Raw genomic sequence first — 20,819 nt, forward strand, 5'->3', positions numbered from 1 at the left:
CCCTCCACATGAGTGATGACGCTCTCTTCGGGATAGGGAATTTGCAACGCAACCTCGGAACCCCAGTTGCAGTCTTTCCTCACAGCCTCGAGATGACCCTCCGTTATCGAGCACATGTACATCGACACATGCTCACATCGACCCGGAACAGATGAAGGATTCTCAACCTTAAAATCGATCTTCAGAGTACACGGGCCGGGAAAATATTCATAGTTAGGCGGCTCCACCGGTGCCTTGTCGCCGGACAGCCGTGAAGAAGAAGCTTTCTCCTTCTGGGGTACAGTTTTCGATGTTTTGAACATTGATATAAGAGAAAGAAAGGCAAAGGAAGATGAAACATTGATGTAGATAGCTGTGCAAGCGGCGCAATAAAAAGAAAGGGTAAGAAAATTTGGAAGATTGATGTAAAAGTGGTAAATGTTAGATGGATGGGTTATTTATAGGCTTGCATCGTAACGGTTCAATATCAGAGGTGGCCGACCACCGTCTGACATGCATTAAATACCTTGAAAAGACTAAATCGATGGGACAACTATCACATACGTCATGATCGAGCCCTGTGAAAATGTCAGCTTATAACCCGATCGAACCGTCGAAGATCATATTGATTCTAACCACATCCTTCTTGAGAAACGAGGGGACTATCTATATACAGTTGAAATAGATTTCGACCTTCCTACGTTCGATCGAGTTCGAATAGTAAGCAACCGGAGTGGGATTTTGGGATGAGTTTCGAAGGCAGTGCAAACGAGCCTCGAGTCCGAAGGCTGATCGAGGAGTCGGCTCGATACTTTTATCGAGCGTGTGACCAAATCGATCCGCAAGGCACTGCTTCGAGGTCAGAAATGCGCTACGCCCACCCCAGAGGTCGAACTCAAGCTAAAATCGAGGGCTCGACCCAATAACGAGTTCGAGTCAGTGTCGAGCTCACAGACAAGAGCCGTTACATCCGCACTAAGAGAGAGAATCTTGGCGGGAATCGAGGAAGAGACAATTTATCATGGGTCCTCCGCTATATGCTTTATTTTATTATAAATTAAGTAAGATCCCTCTATTATAAAAAGAGGGGAATCCTTGTAAGCAGGGAGGACAGAGAATACACTGTAGAAAAAAGATCACTTCTCATATTGAAAGATATCTCCTGATGCTTGTTTATTTTTACCTTATTCATTCTTTTGCTCACTATTCCCATTCTCATGGCCAAGAACACTCATATTTCTATTTCTCTATACGATTTGTATCAAATTGTATCACATATCCTTAGAACCATACACAAATTTAACGTTATTCGATTTTTCGGGTAAACAATACTATGTATTGACTCCCCTTAATTTTCTGGTATGTTTACTTTTATATATTTTGACACTTCTTAACGAAAATTCTGGCTCCGCCACTGTTTATGCACCATTCACATAAGTAAAACTAGATGTGAAAATATTACAGAAAATGAATTAGAGTCATGTAAAGAGATGTTTGGTCAGAATAATATCTAGAAGGACTTTACATAAATATTCGATTGGATTCGCTGTTTATTTTTTCTAATCACTATACAGATATTACACACTGATTATATACGGTTATACATATTATAAATGGAGTATACATATATTATACATCTACATGTTATTCTTAGTTTTGTTAGGTGAGCGACTATTTGTATTAATTCTTCTATTTTTGAATGGATCTCTACCTATGCCTAATATCATTGATAAATCAATGAAAATTTTATCCTTACTCTTTCTATTTACCATTTGCGCCATGACTAAATTCTTCTTCTATTATTTCTTCATCTTATTCTGCTACTGATGAATCCGCCCTCTTCAACATGTTTCCTTCCAGATTATTAATCCTCTGAAACGGAAACAAGTTCAAGACTTGAGAGAAGAAGTGAGGAAGATGTTAATGGAAGTCCATGACATGTCTTCCGAAAAGCTCAAGTTGATTTATAAAATCCAATCCTTAGGAGTATCGTACCATTTTGAAGAGGAAATTGAGGCATCGCTACAAAGGATGTACGAAGCCTACCGTGAATGCAACAACATATATGGAGATGACCTTTATCTTGTTGCTCTTGGTTTTCGTTTACTAAGACAACAAGGCCATTTTGTATCTTGTGGTAAGTGACTAATAGCCAATCATGGTCGAGCTACAAAAATCATCTTAGTGTTTTTTCTTAAAAGTATTTTTTTCAAAAGTACTTTATGGTGAGAAAAAGTTTATGTTTGGCTAATTAATTCGAAAAGCACTTCTGAGCAACAATTATTATTTGGCCAAGCTTTTAAAAACTGCTTCTAAGTGTATTTTTCTCAAATGTGATTTTCAAAAAAGTGTTATTCGAGAGAATCTAATATTTTCTGCCTCTCTTCAAAGCACTTTTTCCTTCCAAAAGTTTTGTCAAACACCTTAATTTTTGGAAAAAAAATACTTTTGGCTAAAAAAGAAAGCACTTTTGACCTAAAAATATCTTCGCCAAACAGGCTATAACCATGTTCTCAACTTCATCATTTAGAATTATTTAAATTGAAATTATTGAATTATAAGTAATGAATTGTAGTCTTCGTATATAGAGTCCATTACTTAAATGATCATTGAACTATCGAAAATTATGTATTAAAGTCACTTTTCTTTCATTTGTAACAAGAAAGTCACTCAAATATCCTTATTGCACTCTAATGATCACTCAACCAGATTTTTAAATTTTTTCGGTGAAAAAAGCTAGCTTGGCAGTCTACATGAACTTTTTATATTTTTTTTCACATAAATAATTATCTTCCAAACAAAAATTAATCCAACCTGACAATTAAAGGTAATACCACCCGAAATAAACTTTTTCTCCTAAACACTTCCAAAAACTCTTGGACTTATTATTATTTTATATAACTCTTTTCTTCTGCGCTTAAATCATCGGACTTTGTAACACATCATACTAATAAAATCAGTTACTGTTTTTCTTTATTTTTCCATTTGTTTTATCTTACATTATACTTTATTTATTGCAGTCTCGTCCTATTTTTAAAAAAAAAAAATTGTCTTACTACTTTTATGTCGAAGCATTCATGTTGCTCTCCTTCGTACCCACTAGTATTTTAAGGAGAAAAAAAATAAGAGAATAAGAGATACAATGATGGAACTAAAACAATACCAAGGGAATCAAATGAGTCACGGAAAGTTGATAGTCTTACTTTATAAATGGTATTAATTGGACTATGATATACCAGGTAACTAAATAACTGCTCTTATTAAGTAACAATGTTTTATGCGGAAAGGTTCAATGTTTGATTAGAGAAATCATGAAAAGTTCATCTGCTTGAGAGAAGAAGAGGACAGTTTTATAAAATAGTAATGGGTACAAGGGTTTTAGGAAGAGAGATACATTTAGGAGTAAGGTTTATTTCGGGTGAGTTTACTTTTAATGGATCAAGTTGAATTTATTTTTTGTTTGGGTGATAATTATTTATGTGGCCAAATGTATAAAAAGTCTATGTGGACTGCCATGTCAGCTTTTTCCACCAAAAATATTTAAAAAAATCTATTGAGTGATCATCAATGTGCAATATAAATAGTTGAGTTACTTTTTTGTTACAATTGAAAGAAAAGTAATTTTGCTCCATGATTTCTAATAGTTCAGTTATCTTTTGAGTAATGATCTCTTCATGTACATAATCTGTGACAATCTTTATATGTTGAACTAGTCTTTAATGAGTGGCTTAATGTCCATTATTCTTAACATTGTTTCAGAGCTAAATTAATATATCTTTGACATAGGGCGGCTACACAAAATTTGGTCACCCGTACTATATTACTCTACGGTCCAGATGCTCAACCATGAGAACCAGGTTCTCTATCAGTTCCCACAGTAAGCAATAGACTGTAAAACCAAACATTATAGGGAACCAGGTTCTCTATCTGTTTTCACAATAAATCGGCAGTAAATAAAGAACACGCGATATTTATGTGGAAAACCCCTTGCTCAAGGGCTTCAAAATCACGACCTACCCTAGTATGATTTCAACGCCATTAAACCAAGCAAACTTCAGATTACAACCTATTGCAATCTAGGAATTAAACTCTTAATCCCTCACCCCTTACAATAACTCTATTGTAAGCCCTTTGCAATAACTCTATCCCAAAGCAACAAATCTTGACTAATTCTAGTCAAGAAAATAAACCAAACGATGGTTTAAATATATCATACAAAGACACCTTTTGAAAGTAGTGTAGGATTAATAATAAAGAACAAAATAACAAAGATTCAACAAACCTAAGGACTTAAGATATCTTCAATCTTTGGATCTGGTCCTTGAGGTTGCAACAACTTTGTTCTTGAGAGAGGTGATGGCTAGCACTTGAGAGAATATTATCTTTTGATTGGCTAGTGTTGGAGAGATGAAATCTCTTGCTTCATGTTGATAATATGTGTGTGTAATGTCATCAAGTATAATACAATAAAGTGTCCTTTAGTTTGGCGTTAGCAAGTTACAGCTGTGCTGTTATACTGCTGTCAGACGGTACAATGCAGCAACTTGCCAGACGATACAGTACAACATCTTTTATAGTTGTAGAGTTGACTGTACGACGACTAGGGGAACTGATCCTTATTTGTTCCCTCTGATGTTCCCTTATCTGATTTCAATGAGAATTGAACCAGACCTCTAACTAGTTACTCTGAATATAAGGGAAATAATTATATTAGGTTCCTTATCTGGTTCTCTCATGAAGTTTGTCAAATCATCAAAACAAAAGACACATAACTTATCAATTTCTCCCTTTTTGATGATGACAAACTTAGAATTGATATTCCCCCTAAGAACCAGATCTCCACATTGTTCCCCCTACAAATCAGCCATATTTCCCCTAAGAACCAGAACAAAGAAACTAATCACAATCAGTTCCTCGAGACTATTTGGAAAATTATCAAAATAAAAAATATTATAACTTATCAATTTCCCAATTTTTGATGATGACAAACTCATAATTGATATTTTCGCTCAGAATCAGATTCCTTACATATACTGATCACATCTGGTCCGTATCAGGTTCCTTGAGAACGTTTGGCAAATCATCAAAACATGAAACATTGTAACTTACAGAATTTCCCCTTTTTTTGATGATGACAAATCCAAAATTGATGTTCCCCTTGAGAACCAGATTCCTCACATGTTCCCGTGCGGATCAGACCTATAATCAACATGTTATCAGCAACGTTCTCCCTAGGAAGTAGATCTATCTTTGATGCACAACACAATATATCAATTCGATTTTGTCCCCCCCTGTTGACACCTATGTATCTTCCCCCTTTTAGCATCATTGAAAAGAATAATAGAAGAAGCACAACCAAAAAGAAGTTCAACAACATTAACTCATGCCACTTGGGTAACACAACATAAATAATAACAAGAACAACAAGTGAATGTCATTGCACAAAATCGAGTGGTTGACCATAGTAGAGTAATTATAACAAAGGCACAGTAGTTTCAACAATACAGAATATGACAATTTAAACAACTAAAGTACCAATATCATCAAACATAGGGATCACAAGAAGATAAGAATTCGAGGGAATTTGGAAGGAGTAAAAGGCATGGAGCACTGGGCAGGAAGAAAAGTAAGGGGATAAGGCCTTGATAAGCCTGTCCATTTGTTCATTCACAATCTTTTGATCAATGATCATATGCTCTCTCAGGTCCTCCACATGTTTCCTCCATCTTTCATTCTCACCCTTCTACTTAGAATTCTATTCTGCCAAGTGTCCACAAGGACTTGGTTCTCTACCTATCTGAGAAAGCTTAACCATCAATCAGATCACCAAGAATCTCCCCAAGCTTCTCCTCATCAAGAACAAACTCAGTCCCATTCACATATAGCATCAGAGTATCACATAAAACATAAAGGTTTTTACTTCTTCTTCATAAACGTTGGGACTTGGAGGAATAAAGTCTTCTACCTGTCCAAACCCAATAACTCAATCTTTTGCTTCTGTAAGGAACCGGGTTCCTCACTCACACTACCCTTTCTTTTCCCAAGCGTCCATGTCTCCCTTTTCTCCTTCTCAATTTGTTCACCTTTATCATTTGCTGCGTCTTTCTCAACTAACTTTCTTTTTTTTCATTTGTTTTGAATTCTTTCTCACAAGTGAAGATTTTTCCACTTCATACTCTCGTACTCAATCACCACATCAGCAGGTCACACCACTTCATCATCAATCATCCTACTTTTCATCAATCTTTTTTACTGGATCGGAGTTTCGTTTAAGCACAGAACTCAAGAGAAAACGATCATCATCAGAATTAACATCCTAAGAAGGATTTGAGGGATCAGGTCCCTCATTTAGTTCCCCCTTTTTCAAGCACATTCACCTATTCCTCCATCCTTCAAGGCTTCTACAAACCCAGCAACAATGTCAGCCTTACTCTCTAGAATATTAGATCTACCTTGTTCCTTTTCAGTTAGAGTCCCATCAAAATCTACCAAAGACTTTTTGGGTTTCGATTCAAATGGAGTTAGGATCTTGGAAGGTGACAGAGTTGGGTTCACTTCTGGCATATTTGGAGACAAGGATTCTTTTTGAGATAAGGTTGATTTGGTTTTGAAGAAAAGAATCGGTTTTGGTTGGGTGTGAGACAAGGAAATGTTATTTTTTGGGCAACGGGTTAGTTCAAAAAAGATTTAAATTTTGGACTTCAAAACTTTGGAGAGATACGGGAATAAATTAACGACATTACACTTCAGTAGTTTAAAAAGGCATATAAGTATTGAAGAAACTACTAACCGGTGTCACAGGAACCGGGTTCCTTGACGGTTTTTGAAAATTTGAGCAAAAACTCCTAGAAGTGCAATGTCACTCTTACTTATTTTGTCCTAAAACTGTAATGTATGTATACCTGTAACAATATAGATTTGAGTTAGATGTCGCCAAAAAATACTTTTTAGCATTGTACCTTACCTTCTTAACATAGCCAATCATCGAGGGACCAGGTCCTTAGTTAAGCTTGATCAATCCCAACTCCAGACGATTTCTTTCAAAGTGTTCCCTGCTCAGCGCCTTGGTGAAGAAGCCTGCTACTTCGTCCTCCGCATTATAGAACGTTATACAAATTAGACCTTTTACAACATTATCCCTCAAAAAGTGATGTTGCATATCAATGTGCTTTGTCCTCTTGTGCTGTATCGGGTTCAAGCTGTAAATACACCAAAATCTTTAAGATGTTGCTTGATCTGTAGTAGTTGAGCACAACAAGAAGCAGCAACCATGTATTCATCTTTAACAGTAGAAAAAGTCACACAGTTTGTTTTTTGTACCCCATGAAATCAAGCATAACCCCAGAAAATGTGTTGTTCCAGATGTGCTCTTTCTATCCACTAGATATTCAACATAATCAGCATCAGTATATCCAACCAAGTGAAAAGTATCTCCTAAAATATAGATGAGAACCAGGTCCTGTGTTCCCTTAGGATACCTCAAAATTCCCGTGGCAGCCTTCAAGTGAGAGTCTTTTGGGCCAGGTTCCAACCACTATTCTGTTTGAAGGCCTAGGGACCAGAGGCGGATGTAGTATATTATGTACGGGTTCAACTAAACTCATAACTTTCGACGCGGAGTAAAAATTTGTATGTAAAAATTTATTAAAATTACAAAAATAGTAGATCTGAACCCATAACTTTAAAAATATAATGGGTTCAATATTAAAAACTTTAAAATTGAACCCATAGGAATTAAATCCCGGATCCGCCTCTGCTAGGGACCAGGTGCCACACTTTGTTCCTGTCAACTGATGGAGTTCTTCTTGTATAGCAGCTATCCAGTTAGCATTTTTCAATGCTTCTTTGATATTCTTGGGCTCGATTTGAGACAAGAAGGCTAAGAGGGCAAACATGTTCCTTGCCTTAGAACTAAGTTGAATACCATATTCTAAGGGTGTGATTACATTTTGAAGGGATGTGAACTCTTTTGCTTCTAGTTTGATACTTGAACTTCAGAATTTAAAGGATCGGGTTCCTCCATATTTGAAACATCATTGACATCAACAGAATTATGAATTCCACTCCTTTGTTCTACATCAGGAGTACTTAATGCAGCATCGACAACCCTATGTTCGGCTTCGGTCGAGGTGATAGAGGGACCAGGTTCTTCGGTGCCTTTTGGATATTCGGCTGCATCTCCTTAATCACTTTGCTTGACTTGACTCATCAAATCATTCTTTCCATTTGTAATATCTATAGCTTCACCAGGAGCATTTGTAAATTCTCTATCTTCATCTTCTTTGTTATGTGACCATTTGCCACAATTGTTGAGAACAAAATATTTTGCATCCAAAGGCTCTCAGGGAAGTCAGCTTGGGTTTTCTCCCATTGAGCAGTTCATAGAGAGACTTCTCGATAAGGGACCTGATTATGAATTTGTTAATCAAGTAGCAAGTAGTGTTGAATGCTTCCGCCCACGAACCAGGTCCTCCAAAACCGACTTGTTCAGCAAATAAAAACTTGCATGCCACAGCGTCTGTTCCATAACTATACATCATTATTAATGACACTTAGGCATGTTATATCACAATCATTCAGTGAATCAAGGTTTGCAACATAGATGTTCTTGAATATCTTGGATATCTTGGATATCAATACCATTTCACCAGTTTTAAGATTGGTGAAAGTGCAAGATTTGGACAAGAACTTCACTTCATTTTTGCTTATCACAGATTTGAGACACACTCAACAAGCTATATTTCAATCCATTCACATTGTACACATTTTCAATTGCATGAGAGAATGTTTTGTCAATTTTGCCAACACCAAGAATATAGCCTTCTTGTCATTTCCAAAGGACACACTACCACCTTGGAAGGCTTAGAGTGAGAGGAAATCATTCATTCTTCTAGTTTTATGCTTAGAGCAACCGCTATCGATGTACTACTTTTTGACTGCTACCTCTCACTCCAGCCTGCACATGAAATCAATGATTAGACTTAGGAACCCAAGCCAGCTTGGGCCCCTTATAATGATAGAACGGGCGGATCACACTTCTTTTTTCCCATGCAGGCAGCACATATTTTCTTTTCAGGGAACTAGGTTCCTCAACAGTAGGCCTCTTTTCAACAAAAACTTTATTTTTCTACAAAGACTAAATTTTAGGTTTACAAGAGTCCTTGTAATGACCCATTTGACCACAGTGAGTATACAACCAATTATCAGCCACAGTTACATACTTGCTATGGGGATTATAGGAGGTTTTAGCCTTTGGAACCCGATTCTTTCCTTGTTTCCACCATTACTCTTGTACATAGACTTTATTACATTTAAGTGACTTATCAAGATCATTTTTAACCCTTTTCAAATCCTTCTGAAGTTGTTTATTCTTTTCAAGCTCATCAACAAGACTTGTTTTTAACTTTCTTAAGCTCACTCTCAAGCTCAAGTTGAGCATCACTAGCCACTTCTTTACCCTTAGTGTTGTCCATCTATTTTTTTGTTTGGTTTTGCACCAAGTTATCTTCCCTAGTTACTTCTTCCACTTGTTCCTTCAAATCTACAATAAAAACTACCATATTATCCATCTCTTGTTCTATGTCACCAATTTCTTCTATTAAAGTATTTTTCTCATTAATGAGGCTATGATAGGCATCAATCAACACATTTGCTAAGGACATCAATTTTTTCTTAGAGTAAATTTTCAAATTTCTTTGAACATTAAGAAAACTTACCTTATCTTCCTCCTTGTCCTCATCATCATCAGATTTGTCCATGAGTGCAAAGATTGACTTATATTCTGAAGATCCATTGTCAGCAACCATCATAGATGTATCTCCTTGGCCATCTTCACCTTCAGATTCACCGAAGTAATTTTCCTAATCAGCCAGGGCTTGCTTCACCATGTTGTTAGCAACATCTGTTCTTCTGAACTTTCTGTCAGGGACCTAGTTTCTCTTAGCTGCCTTTTCAGTGTTGGTTTTGTAATGATCCTGCTTATGAAGAGGATAGTCTTTAATGAGGTGTCCAAGATTTTCACACTTATGATAACAATCATTTCCTTTGAAATTACTGCTGGAACTTACTTTCTTTGGAATCTCACCATTTTTTTGAATCATCTTTTTGGAATATTTGAGTGAGATACTCCGTGTCGGATTCATCACTACTTGAATCCTTGTTGGCAGCCTTGATAACCAGGTTCTTCTCCTTCCTGGGCTCTCTTCTTTCGAGATCCTTCTTTCTCTACATCTCATAAGTTTTGAGATTTTCAATAAGCTCGTCAATAGTCAGCTTCTACAGGTCTTTGGCTTTAGTGATAGCATTAAACTTGCTCTCCCAGGAACCTGGTAGAACACTGAGTATCTTCCGGACCAGCTTGTTGGTTGGAATGATTTCACCAAGTGAATGAAGCTCATTGATTATGGAAGTGAAGAGGGTACGCATCTCTTGAATGGACTCATCCTCTTTCATTTTAAAGAGTTCATACACAGTTGTATGCATATCTATTTTGAACTGCTTTACCTGAGTAGTCCCTTCGTGAGCCGTTTGAAGAGCTTCCCAAATTTCCTTGGTAGATTCACATGCCGAGATACGATTATACTCGCCTGGTCCAATACCATACACAAGAATCTTCTTCGCCTTGAAGTTCTTCTCAACAGATTTTTGGTCAGCACCATTGTATTCTTTTCTTGTCTATAGAACAGTCTTTGTTCCCTCTCCAACAGCCTTCATAGGGACAAAGGGACCATTACAAATCACGTCCCTAAGCTTGGAGTCTTCGGTCATAATGAAGTCGTGCATTCTTGTTTTCCACCAACCATAGTATTGGCCGTTGAATCTTGGGGGTCTATAGGTTGATTGTCCTTCCTCGAAGTTTTGTGGATCAGCCATGATGAGGATCCTTTCTAGGTGTTAAGCTTTTAGAAAGAACCTATTCTGATACCAATTGATAGAAACTAAGAGTCCACCAAACTATATAGAGAACCAGGTTCTCTATCAGTTCCCACAGTAAACAATTGACTATAAAACCAAACAGTATAGGGAACCAGGTTCTCTATCTGTTCCCATAGTAAATCGGCAGTAAATAAAGAACACACGATATTTACGTGAAAAACTCCTTGCTCAATGGGATTAAAAATCATGACCTACCCTAGTAGGATTTTAACTCAACTAAACCGAGCAAACTTCAAATTACAACCTATTGCAATCTAGGAATTAAACTCTTAATCCCTTACCCCTTATAATAACTCTATTATAAGCCCTTTGCAATAACTCTATCACAAAGTAACAAACCTTGACTAACTCTAGTAAAGAAATTAAACCAAACAATGGTTTAAAACTGTCCTACAAAGACACTTCTTGAAAGTAGTGTAGGATTACAAATGAAGAACAAAATAACAAAGACTCAACAAATCTAAGGACTTAAGATATTTTCAATCTTTGGATCTGGTCCTTGAGGTTGCAACAACTTTGTTCTAGAGAGAGGTGGTGGCTAGAACTTGAGAGAATATTATCTTTTGATTGGTAAGTGTTGGATAGATGAAAACTCTTGCCTCATGTTGATAATATGTGTGTGTGATGTCATCAAGGATGATGCAATAAAGTGTCTTTTAGTTTGGCATTAGTAAGCTACAGTTGTGTTGATGTACTGCTGTCAGACGGTACAATACAGCAACTTGCCAGACGGTACAGTACAACATCTTTTACAGCTGTAGAGTTGACTGTACGACGACCAGGGGAACTGATCCATATTTGTTCCTTCTGATGTTCCCTTATCTGATTTCATTGAGAATTGGACTAGACATGTGACTAGTTACTCTGAATGCAAGGGAACTAATTATATTAGGTTCCTTATATGGTTCTCTCATGAAGTTTGTCAAATCATCAAAACAAAAGATACATAACTTATCAATTTTTTCCTTTTTGATGATGACAAACTTAGAATTGATATTCCCCATGAGAACCAGATCTCCACATTGTTCCCCCTACGAATCAGTCATATTTCCCCTGAGAACCAGAGCAAAGGAACTGATCACAACCGGTTCCTCGAGACTATTTGGCAAATCATCAAAACACAAAATAGTATAACTTATCATTTTTCATTTTAGTCTGTCCAGAAAAGAATAATTTATTTATAAATTTAGAATAATTTAATTTTAAACTTCTCATTTTATGGCTTGTTTAAACTTCTCATTTTATGGCTTCTCATTAAACTTCTCATTTAATAGTCACACCAATACTTATGGCTTGTTTTAGACCATAAGTTTTTAAAAGTCTTTCTTTTATTCGTAAACTTTATGCTTAGACAAACAACATTACATAAATTGGAAGGAATGAAATATACATTTTGTTTTTATGGATATTGTTATATACGTACGTAAATAATAATTGCGATTTAGATTCTAAAAATTGTTGCAGCAGCTTATATAAACAGTTGCGATAGCCTCACTATATTATCCTCACATAAGCATTTTAATAAGTAATACCCTATTGCAACCATGAATAATGAAACGGGTGTGGAACGATTGCAATAAAACTGTTGCAACGGATTTTCTGTAAAATTGCAAAGGTTTTACGATCGTTACCATAGGTCTAATTTATAGTAATAAGTATGACAGGAAGGGAAAAGTATTATTTATTCTTGCGAGTACATTTGAAAATTATGTGACATTATTAATTGGTTTTTTCTAGTTTATTTTATTAATTCTCGAGGAAGCCTTAGTCTTCATATCAAATCATTTAAAATCAATGATTCCTATCTTAAGTGATTGCTTTAGGGAACAAGTAATGCATGCCCTAAATTAAATCAGCCAATCCATATGAGCTTAACAAGGGTAGAAGCAAGGATATTCCTATCTAGGTACCGAAGTTATGACACAAAGAATGAACTATTATTGCAAAAGGAGCATAGGAAGGAGCTAAGTTCTATTACAAGGTACATAATTATTTATTTTTTATAAAAAAAATGCGCGACAATACACTCGCTATTTGATCAGGACACACTCACTATATTTTTAAATTGGAAAGGTCGGTTAAAGAAGAATTAACCTAAATTACCTCACCTAACCACTTAAACTAAAAATAGCCAGTGCATAGATAATACATATGTAATATATGTATAATCGTTTATAATTAATATATAATCTATATATACCGGTTAAAAAAGGTAATCAGTGAATTCAGCGGGCTATTTAAGTAAATATCCCCATAAAATGTGATTTGTGGTGACTAATAGTATATGGTAAAAAAGTATATGATTTTTATAAAAACAAATAGAGCATTGCTTAGCCAATGTGATTTGTGGTGACTAATAGTTAACTTAAAATAATATTAATATTCTTCTTTTTCTTTCTCATAATAAAACTTGTATTTGATATTCTTTCTTTTCCTCTTACTAAGTTGTCTATTATCTAAAAACAAAATAAGGGATGAAAGGCCGTAAAAACTTATTTTCATCAGTTGTTTATACCAAGCTAATAAATATAAGAAATTTATCTCTCATATATAATTTTTAACACTTAATGAAGGTTGAGTGATATATATTTTTACTTTAATTTATTTATTCTTAAAATTAAATGTTTAGTTAGGTGTAAACTCCCGGTGCGCGGATGAGTCTTTACTAATGAAAGACATTGAATAAACTAAAATTGCTTCTTTTTCATTCTTTCAAGCACTGCAACGGCCATAGAATTTTATTCTGATAACAAGTTATGGAATTCTAGATATTAGATTTTATTTTTCTAACTTTCTATTGTTATTTCTTTATTTAAATTTGAAATTTATTATTTCTATATTTTTACCTCGCAGTAGTATATTGCTTTTTTATTATTTATCAGAATTTACATAAGTCAGCTATTTAATATGTATCAGGTTATACTATATGATTTTTTATTTATAGTTTAAGGCTTCTAAAAACGTTTGGCTTTAGGCCTCCAAACCCTGCTTACCATTCACCGCTTCTCGGCATTAATTGAGAAGAAAAAGGTGTATCTTGGACCTAAAGACCTACAATACCCATGATGTATGTATAGCAAGAAAAGGTTATATCACTTCATTTCTATTTATATTGGACTGAAAAGAAAGTCACAAAGGATAAAACAAATTGAACTGCATTTCTGGCCAGTCAATGTTGCAAGGCAAAGTTGCACAATGACCTGAGTATTAATCATGTGTAGGACAAGAGATATTTTTTAGTTAGAGACTGATTGAGAGATTTATTTTGGATTTAGGTGGTGGAAAGATTTGGACATTTTAACCAAGTGTCCTTTTGCACGAGATCGATTAGTAGAGAGCTATTTTTGGGCACTGGGAGTGTACTTCGAGCCAAAATTTGCTATTTGATATTTGGCATATTTCGATATGTGTTGATGTTATTTTACTCATGTTTTAACCGCGTCTTGATGTTATTTGATCTTTAAAATGTCCAACATGATTTAATTATTGGTTTTATGACTAATTGAGTTGTGTGTGGTGAATTAGGGTGTTTGGAGTGCAAAAATATGAAGAAAAGGTGCTCTAGGTAGAGGAAGAGAGATTGGATGCGTCGCATCCAATCTAGAAAAAGATCAGATTTCATGCACCCTTAGCAGTGAAGTCGGCCCATAGCATCCGCCATAGCATCCGCACCTGGGCAAAGCTGAGATGGAGGAACTAGGGGTGGATGCGTCGCATCCACTCTCGCATGCAAAGTTGAGAAATAGAGGACAAGGTGGATGCGTCGCATCCACCCTCGCGGGCAAAACTGAAATGGAGGACGAGGTGGATGCATCGCATCCACCTTAGCATCAATCCCTGAAGCCGATTTGGACTAGGAATAGGAGAGCTTTGGCCTACGACTTTTGTACGCAATATATAAGCCAAAAACGCCTCCTTTAGGGTATCTAACATATTGGAGAAGAGGAAAAAGGCACAAAAAAATTCTAAAACCACAGAATTCGTCTTGAGTTCCTATTCTCTCTTTCTTTTATTGATTCTTATGCACTCTTGTGAATTTTTTATTATTGCCTGAATATGAGTGGCTAAGAACCCTATTGTTCTAGGGTCATGGGTATACATGAATGTTGATGTTTGAAGTGTAAATTGACGAAGTTGATTTTATCATATTGGGTTATTTATTTAATTCTGTTTTTAATTATTTTGCTGAGTAGCTAACAGTGAAATACTATCTACGAATCTAGAGTTGAACTCGAAAGTGGGAACTCTAGATTGCATATAGAATTAAATAGAGCAAGTTCTTAAACCCGGGCATCGGGGAAAGGATTCGCAATTGGGATAGACATATACCTAATTGCCTTGCTCGGTTGCAATACAGGAATTGTACATGCGTTCTTGTTAAGTTTAATTCCATAGACATATAGGTATTAAGTTAGCTTGAATAGGTTAGTAAGGGCTCGACAGACTCTTATGAGTAATATCAACCCTGTGAACCAACAATCCAGATAAATCAATTAGTTATTTTAAGCTAAGAATGCAACATGATTGTTAAATAACCCGTGACCCTGGAAGATTATCTCCTATTGATTGTTATTTAAAACTATTTAAGTGTTATGTTGATTTCTGGTATTCCATTACTTGATAATCTTTAGGTAGTAAATTAGACAATTATCTATTTTATAAGGAATCGATTGAATTGATAAGCTATTTGAGTTTGAATTAGTCAAAAGTTAATCATAAGTCCTCGTGGGAACGATACTCTATTCACTACTCTATTACTTGACGACCACGTATACTTGCGTGAGTGTGTTTGGTCCCAACAAGTTTTTGGCGCCGTTGCCGGGGACCTAGAAATTAGCTACTTGACTGAGTTAAGCTGTTATTACTTATTTGTTCAAGTTTTAATTTTCAGTTTGCCTTGTTTGTGTTAACACGGGCTCTTTTCTTGAATGCGGAGGAGTAGAAGTGCAAACAACCTACTTCCTTTTGATCCAGAAATTGAACGAACACTTCATAAAGTGGGAAAGGAAGTCGAAGCTAGAACAAGAATAAAAAGGGAGTTGGACATCATAGTTCAACCACAGCCAATAGAGATGGCAGGTAATGAAGAGCATCTGGTGATAGAAGCCGCAAGGCCTAATCTTGCTAATATGACTCAGGCTATCGTGAAGCCTAACATCACGGGGCATTTTGAACTCAAACAGTACATGGTACAACTGATTCAATCCACAGGACAATATGTTGGTCTATCTCATGAGGACCCGCAGAGGCACATTCAGAACTCCTTGGAAATTACGGACACTTACAATTATCCGAACGCTTCCAAGGACTATGTCAGGCTAACACTATTTCCCTTTTCACTGTTGGGGGAAGCTAAGGAATGGTTGCAAAAGGAGCCCGCAAACTCAATCCACACTTGGGATGATTTAGCAAGGAAATTTCTAATCAAGTTTTTCCCTACTAAGAAGACAAAATCGCTGAGAAGCCAAATTCTTGGGTTCCAACAACGGGATGGCGAGACACTTCGTCAAGCTTGGGAAAGATACAAGAAGCTACTCAGAGACTGCCCGCATCATTGTCAGACTGATGAGGTATTGGGTCACACGTTTGTTGATGGGTTAGATGAAGCATCAAAGATGAATCTTGACTCAGCTTGTGGGGGTAGTTGTATGGCGAGGCCGTATAGTGAAATACAACTCTTGCTAAATAACTTCACTGCCAATGACCATAATTGGCAAGGAGATGGGGATGCAAGAAGAGCAATTAAATAGAAGTCAGCCGGGTTGATTGAGCTTGATGACTTCTCAGCCATGAGAGCAGATATTGCAAAGCTGGCAAATCAGATGAACCGAATGACAACACAACAAATGCAACATGTACAACAGATGTCTATTTGTTGCGAAATATGTGGTGACAGTCATATGAGTGACATGTGCCCCACGAATTCTGAATCTATATACTATGTGGGGCAACAAAACAGAGGCCCTATGAATCAACATGCACAATATGGGAACACTTACAATCCAAATTGGAGGAATCATCCTAACTTCTCATGGGGCGGAAATCAACAGAATCAGAATCAGTATAGGCCTCAAGGAAATTTTAATTAGCCTCAGAAGCCACCCCAACAAATAGAATAGAGTACGAATGACTTGCTTAAAAAGTTGTTGCTAGACAATCAACAGCTCAGGACTGATTTCAGAAATCTTGAGAGGCAAATGGGGCAGTTAGCAGCAAATCAAAATACTAGACCTACAGGCTATCTTCCCAGTGATACAGAGAAGAACCCTCAAGTTAATGCAGTTACACTTAGAAACGGGAGGGAACTAGAGGAAGTGCCAAAAAAGAGAAAGGAAAAACCTATACCTGAGGGGGAGCTGACACCTAAGGCAATACACGAGTCAAAGGAAAATGATGCAAGTTCAGAGCGAATGGAGGCTACAAGACCACCACCACCTTTCCCCCAGAGATTGCAGAAAAAGAATGACGATCGCATGTTTAACAAATTTCTCTCTGTGTTGAGTCAGGTTCAATTAAATATTCCATTAGTGGATGTACTTCGTGAAATTCCAAAGTATGCTAAGTACATAAAAGATATAGTGGCTCATAAGAGGAAATTGACTGAGTTCGAGACGGTTGCACTTACTGAGGAGTGTACATCAAGGGTCCAAAACAAGCTTCCCTAAAAGCTTAAGGATCCTGGCAGCTTCACCATTCCAGTGCGAATCGGTAATATTGATGTGGGTCGTGCTCTTTGTGATTTGGGTGCAAGCATAAATCTGATGCCTTTGTCCTTGTTTAAGTAATTGGGTCTGGGAGCTCCGAGACCAACCACTGTGATGTTGCAATTAGCTGATAGGTCCATATCCTACCCCGAAGGAGTGATTGAAGATGTGCTGCTGCAAATTGGGAAATTTATCTTCGCAGCTGACTTCATTATTCTAGATTTCAAGGCTGATAAATAAGTTTCAGTCATATTGGGACGACCTCTCTTAGCTACAGGTGATGCAATAATTAAAGTGAGAGAAGGAAAAATGATTATGAAGGTGGACAACGAGGAAGCAGTCTTCAATGTCTACAAAGCAATCCAACTTCCCCGCCACTATGAGGAGCTCTCTATGATATCTGTTGTGGAGGTGGATGCGCAACTTCTCGACACGAGTGTATATCTAGAGGACTCTCTAGAAAAAGCAATCATGTTGTTTGATAGCTTGATGATTGATGATGAGGTTGAAAGAGATGATGCATATCCTAGATGCATCATGTGCTTACATGCAAGGAATACACCCGTTTGAGCCCCTGAATAGGCCAAGTGGCCCCCTCCAAAGCCGTCAATTGAAGAAGCTCCAAAATTGGAGCTTAAACCCCTACCCCTCACCTTCAATATGCTTATTTTGGTAGTTCTGAAACTTTACCTGTTATTGTTTCTTCTCACTTGTCTAAATTGCAGGAAGAAAAACTATTAAGGGTGCTACGTGAGCACAAGCGAGCAATTGGGTGGACAATGTCTGACATTAAAGGCATTAGTCCAGCTTTCTACATGCACAAAATCCTCATGGAGGACGGATACAAGCCAAGTGTAGAGCATCAATGCCGACTAAATCCAATCATGAAAGAAGTGGTAAGAAAAGAAGTAATTAAGTGGCTTGATGCAGGTATTGTATTTCCAATCTCTGATAGTAAATGGGTAAGCCCCGTACAATGTGTGCCAAAGAAAGAGGGGATGACTGTAGTAGTCAATGAAAATAATGACTTAATTCCTACAAGAACTGTCACTGGATGGAGAATTTGCATAGATTATAGAAAATTGAACAATGCCACCCGGAAAGATCACTTTCCCCTTCCCTTTATTGACCAAATTCTTGATAGGTTAGCTGGCCAGGAATACTACTGTTTCCTGGACGGTTATTCGGGGTATAATCAGATTGCTATAGCCCCAGAGGACCAAGAGAAAACTACATTTACATGTCCTTATGGCACGTATGCGTTCAAGAGAATGCCCTTCGGTCTTTGTAATGCACCTGCGACTTTTCAAAGGTGTATGATGGCTATTTTTACTGACATGGTTGAAAGATTTGTAGAAGTATTCATGGACGATTTTTCTGTGTTTGGATGTTCTTTTGATAGTTGTTTGATGAACCTTGATAAAGTGCTTGCTAGGTATGAAGAGACGAACTTGGTGCTAAACTGGGAAAAGTGCCATTTCATGGTACATGAAGGTATAGTTTTGGGGCACAAGGTGTCAAAAGATGGTCTACAGGTGGATAAAGCAAAGGTGGAGATGATTGAGAAATTGCCCCCACCGACATCCGTCAAAGGCATTCGCAGTTTCTTGGGTCATGCAGGTTTTTATCGTCGTTTCATTTAAGATTTTTCGAAAATTTCTTCTCCTTTGTGCAGGCTTCTAGAGAAAGATGTCACCTTCAAGTTTGATAATGCATGTCTGAAAGCATTTGAGGAGCTGAAGGGAAGATTGGTGACTGCACCAATTATTATTGGCCCAGATTGGGCACAACCATTTGAGTTGATGTGCGATGCAAGTGACATAACAATCAGAGCGGTTTTGGGGCAAATGAGGGATAAAATCTTTCACTCCATTTATTATGCGAGCAAAACTATGAATCCAGCTCAGATGAATTATACAGTTACTGAAAAGGAGTTGCTTGCAGTGGTGTGGGCGTTTGACAAGTTCAGATCCTATCTAGTGGGAACCAAAGTCATCGTCTACACAGATCATTCAGCTATCAGATACTTGTTTGAAAATAAAGACGCCAAGCCGAGGCTGATTCGTTGGGTCCTCCTCTTGCAAGAATTTGACTTAGAGATCCGAGATCGAAAAGGAACAGAAAATCAAGTGGTTGATCATTTGTCCAGATTAGAAAGTCGGAACCATGTAGCTGAAGGAGGGTCAATCAAAGAAACATTTCCTGATGAGCAATTATTAGCAGTCACCTCAGGTGAAGCCCCATGGTATGCAGATTATGTGAATTTTATTGCAAGTGGGGTGACACCACTAGAATTGGCACCTGACAATAGAAGAAGATTCTTACATGATGTAAGGCTCTACATGTGGGATGAGCCATTCTTATATAGGCAGTGCGCAGATCAGTTGGTGAGAAGGTATGTTCCTGAGGAAGAGATGAATGCTATACTGCATGACTGCCATGCTTCGCCATATGGAGGTCATCACGGCGGGGATAGAACCATCCAAAAAGTGCTACAATCAGGTTTCTATTAGCCAAAATTGTTTAAAGATGCACATGCCTTTGTTAAAATTTGTGATAGCTGCCAAAGAACCGGAACTATCACGAGGAAGCACGAGATGCCCTTGCAAAATATTCTGGCAGTAGAGCTTTTTGATGTTTGGGGGATTGATTTCATGGGACCATTCCCATATTCTAATGGGCACAGGTACATCTTGGTGGCGGTCGACTATGTTTCTAAGTGGGTGGAGGCCATTGCTCTTCCTACTAATGACGCAAAGGTAGGGGTAAGCTTTGTAAAGAAACATATCTTCACACGTTTTGGGACTCCAAGAGTGTTGATAAGCGATGGGGGAACTCACTTTTGTAACAAATTGCTGAATAATATTCTTGCAAAATATGGAGTTAAGCACAATGTTTCCACTGCCTATCATCCCCAAACGAGTGGTCAAGTAGAAGTTTCCAACAGAGAGGTAAAGCAGATTTTGGAAAAAAATTATAAGTAGGAATAGAAAGGACTGGGCCGCGAAGCTGGATGACGCATTATGGGCGTATCGCACTGCATACAAGACCCACATAGGTACTTCTCCGTACAGGTTGGTTTATGGGAAGGCATGCCATTTGCCCGTCGAGCTTGAACACAAAGCATATTGGGCGATTAAAAAGCTAAATATGGAGATGGACTTGGCCGGTGAGAAGAGATTGCTACAACTCAACGAGCTT

At 37.3% G+C, this 20,819-nt stretch overlaps 1 protein-coding gene across 1 annotated transcript; it reads right to left on the reverse strand.

The window, feature by feature from the left end:
• Positions 1-10,254: 10,254 nt before the first annotated feature.
• On the reverse strand, positions 10,255-11,028 carry LOC142173391 (uncharacterized). The gene is made up of 2 exons (XM_075238972.1): positions 10,990-11,028; positions 10,255-10,653 (listed from the first exon to the last, which is right to left on the reverse strand). The coding sequence occupies exons 1-2, from the start codon at positions 11,026-11,028 to the stop codon at positions 10,255-10,257; spliced, it is 438 nt and encodes a 145-aa protein (XP_075095073.1).
• Between the last annotated feature and the right edge of the window lie 9,791 nt (positions 11,029-20,819).

This window comes from Nicotiana tabacum, chromosome 19, assembly GCF_000715075.1.
Source record: "Nicotiana tabacum cultivar K326 chromosome 19, ASM71507v2, whole genome shotgun sequence".
NCBI classification, from domain to species: Eukaryota; Viridiplantae; Streptophyta; class Magnoliopsida; order Solanales; family Solanaceae; genus Nicotiana; species Nicotiana tabacum.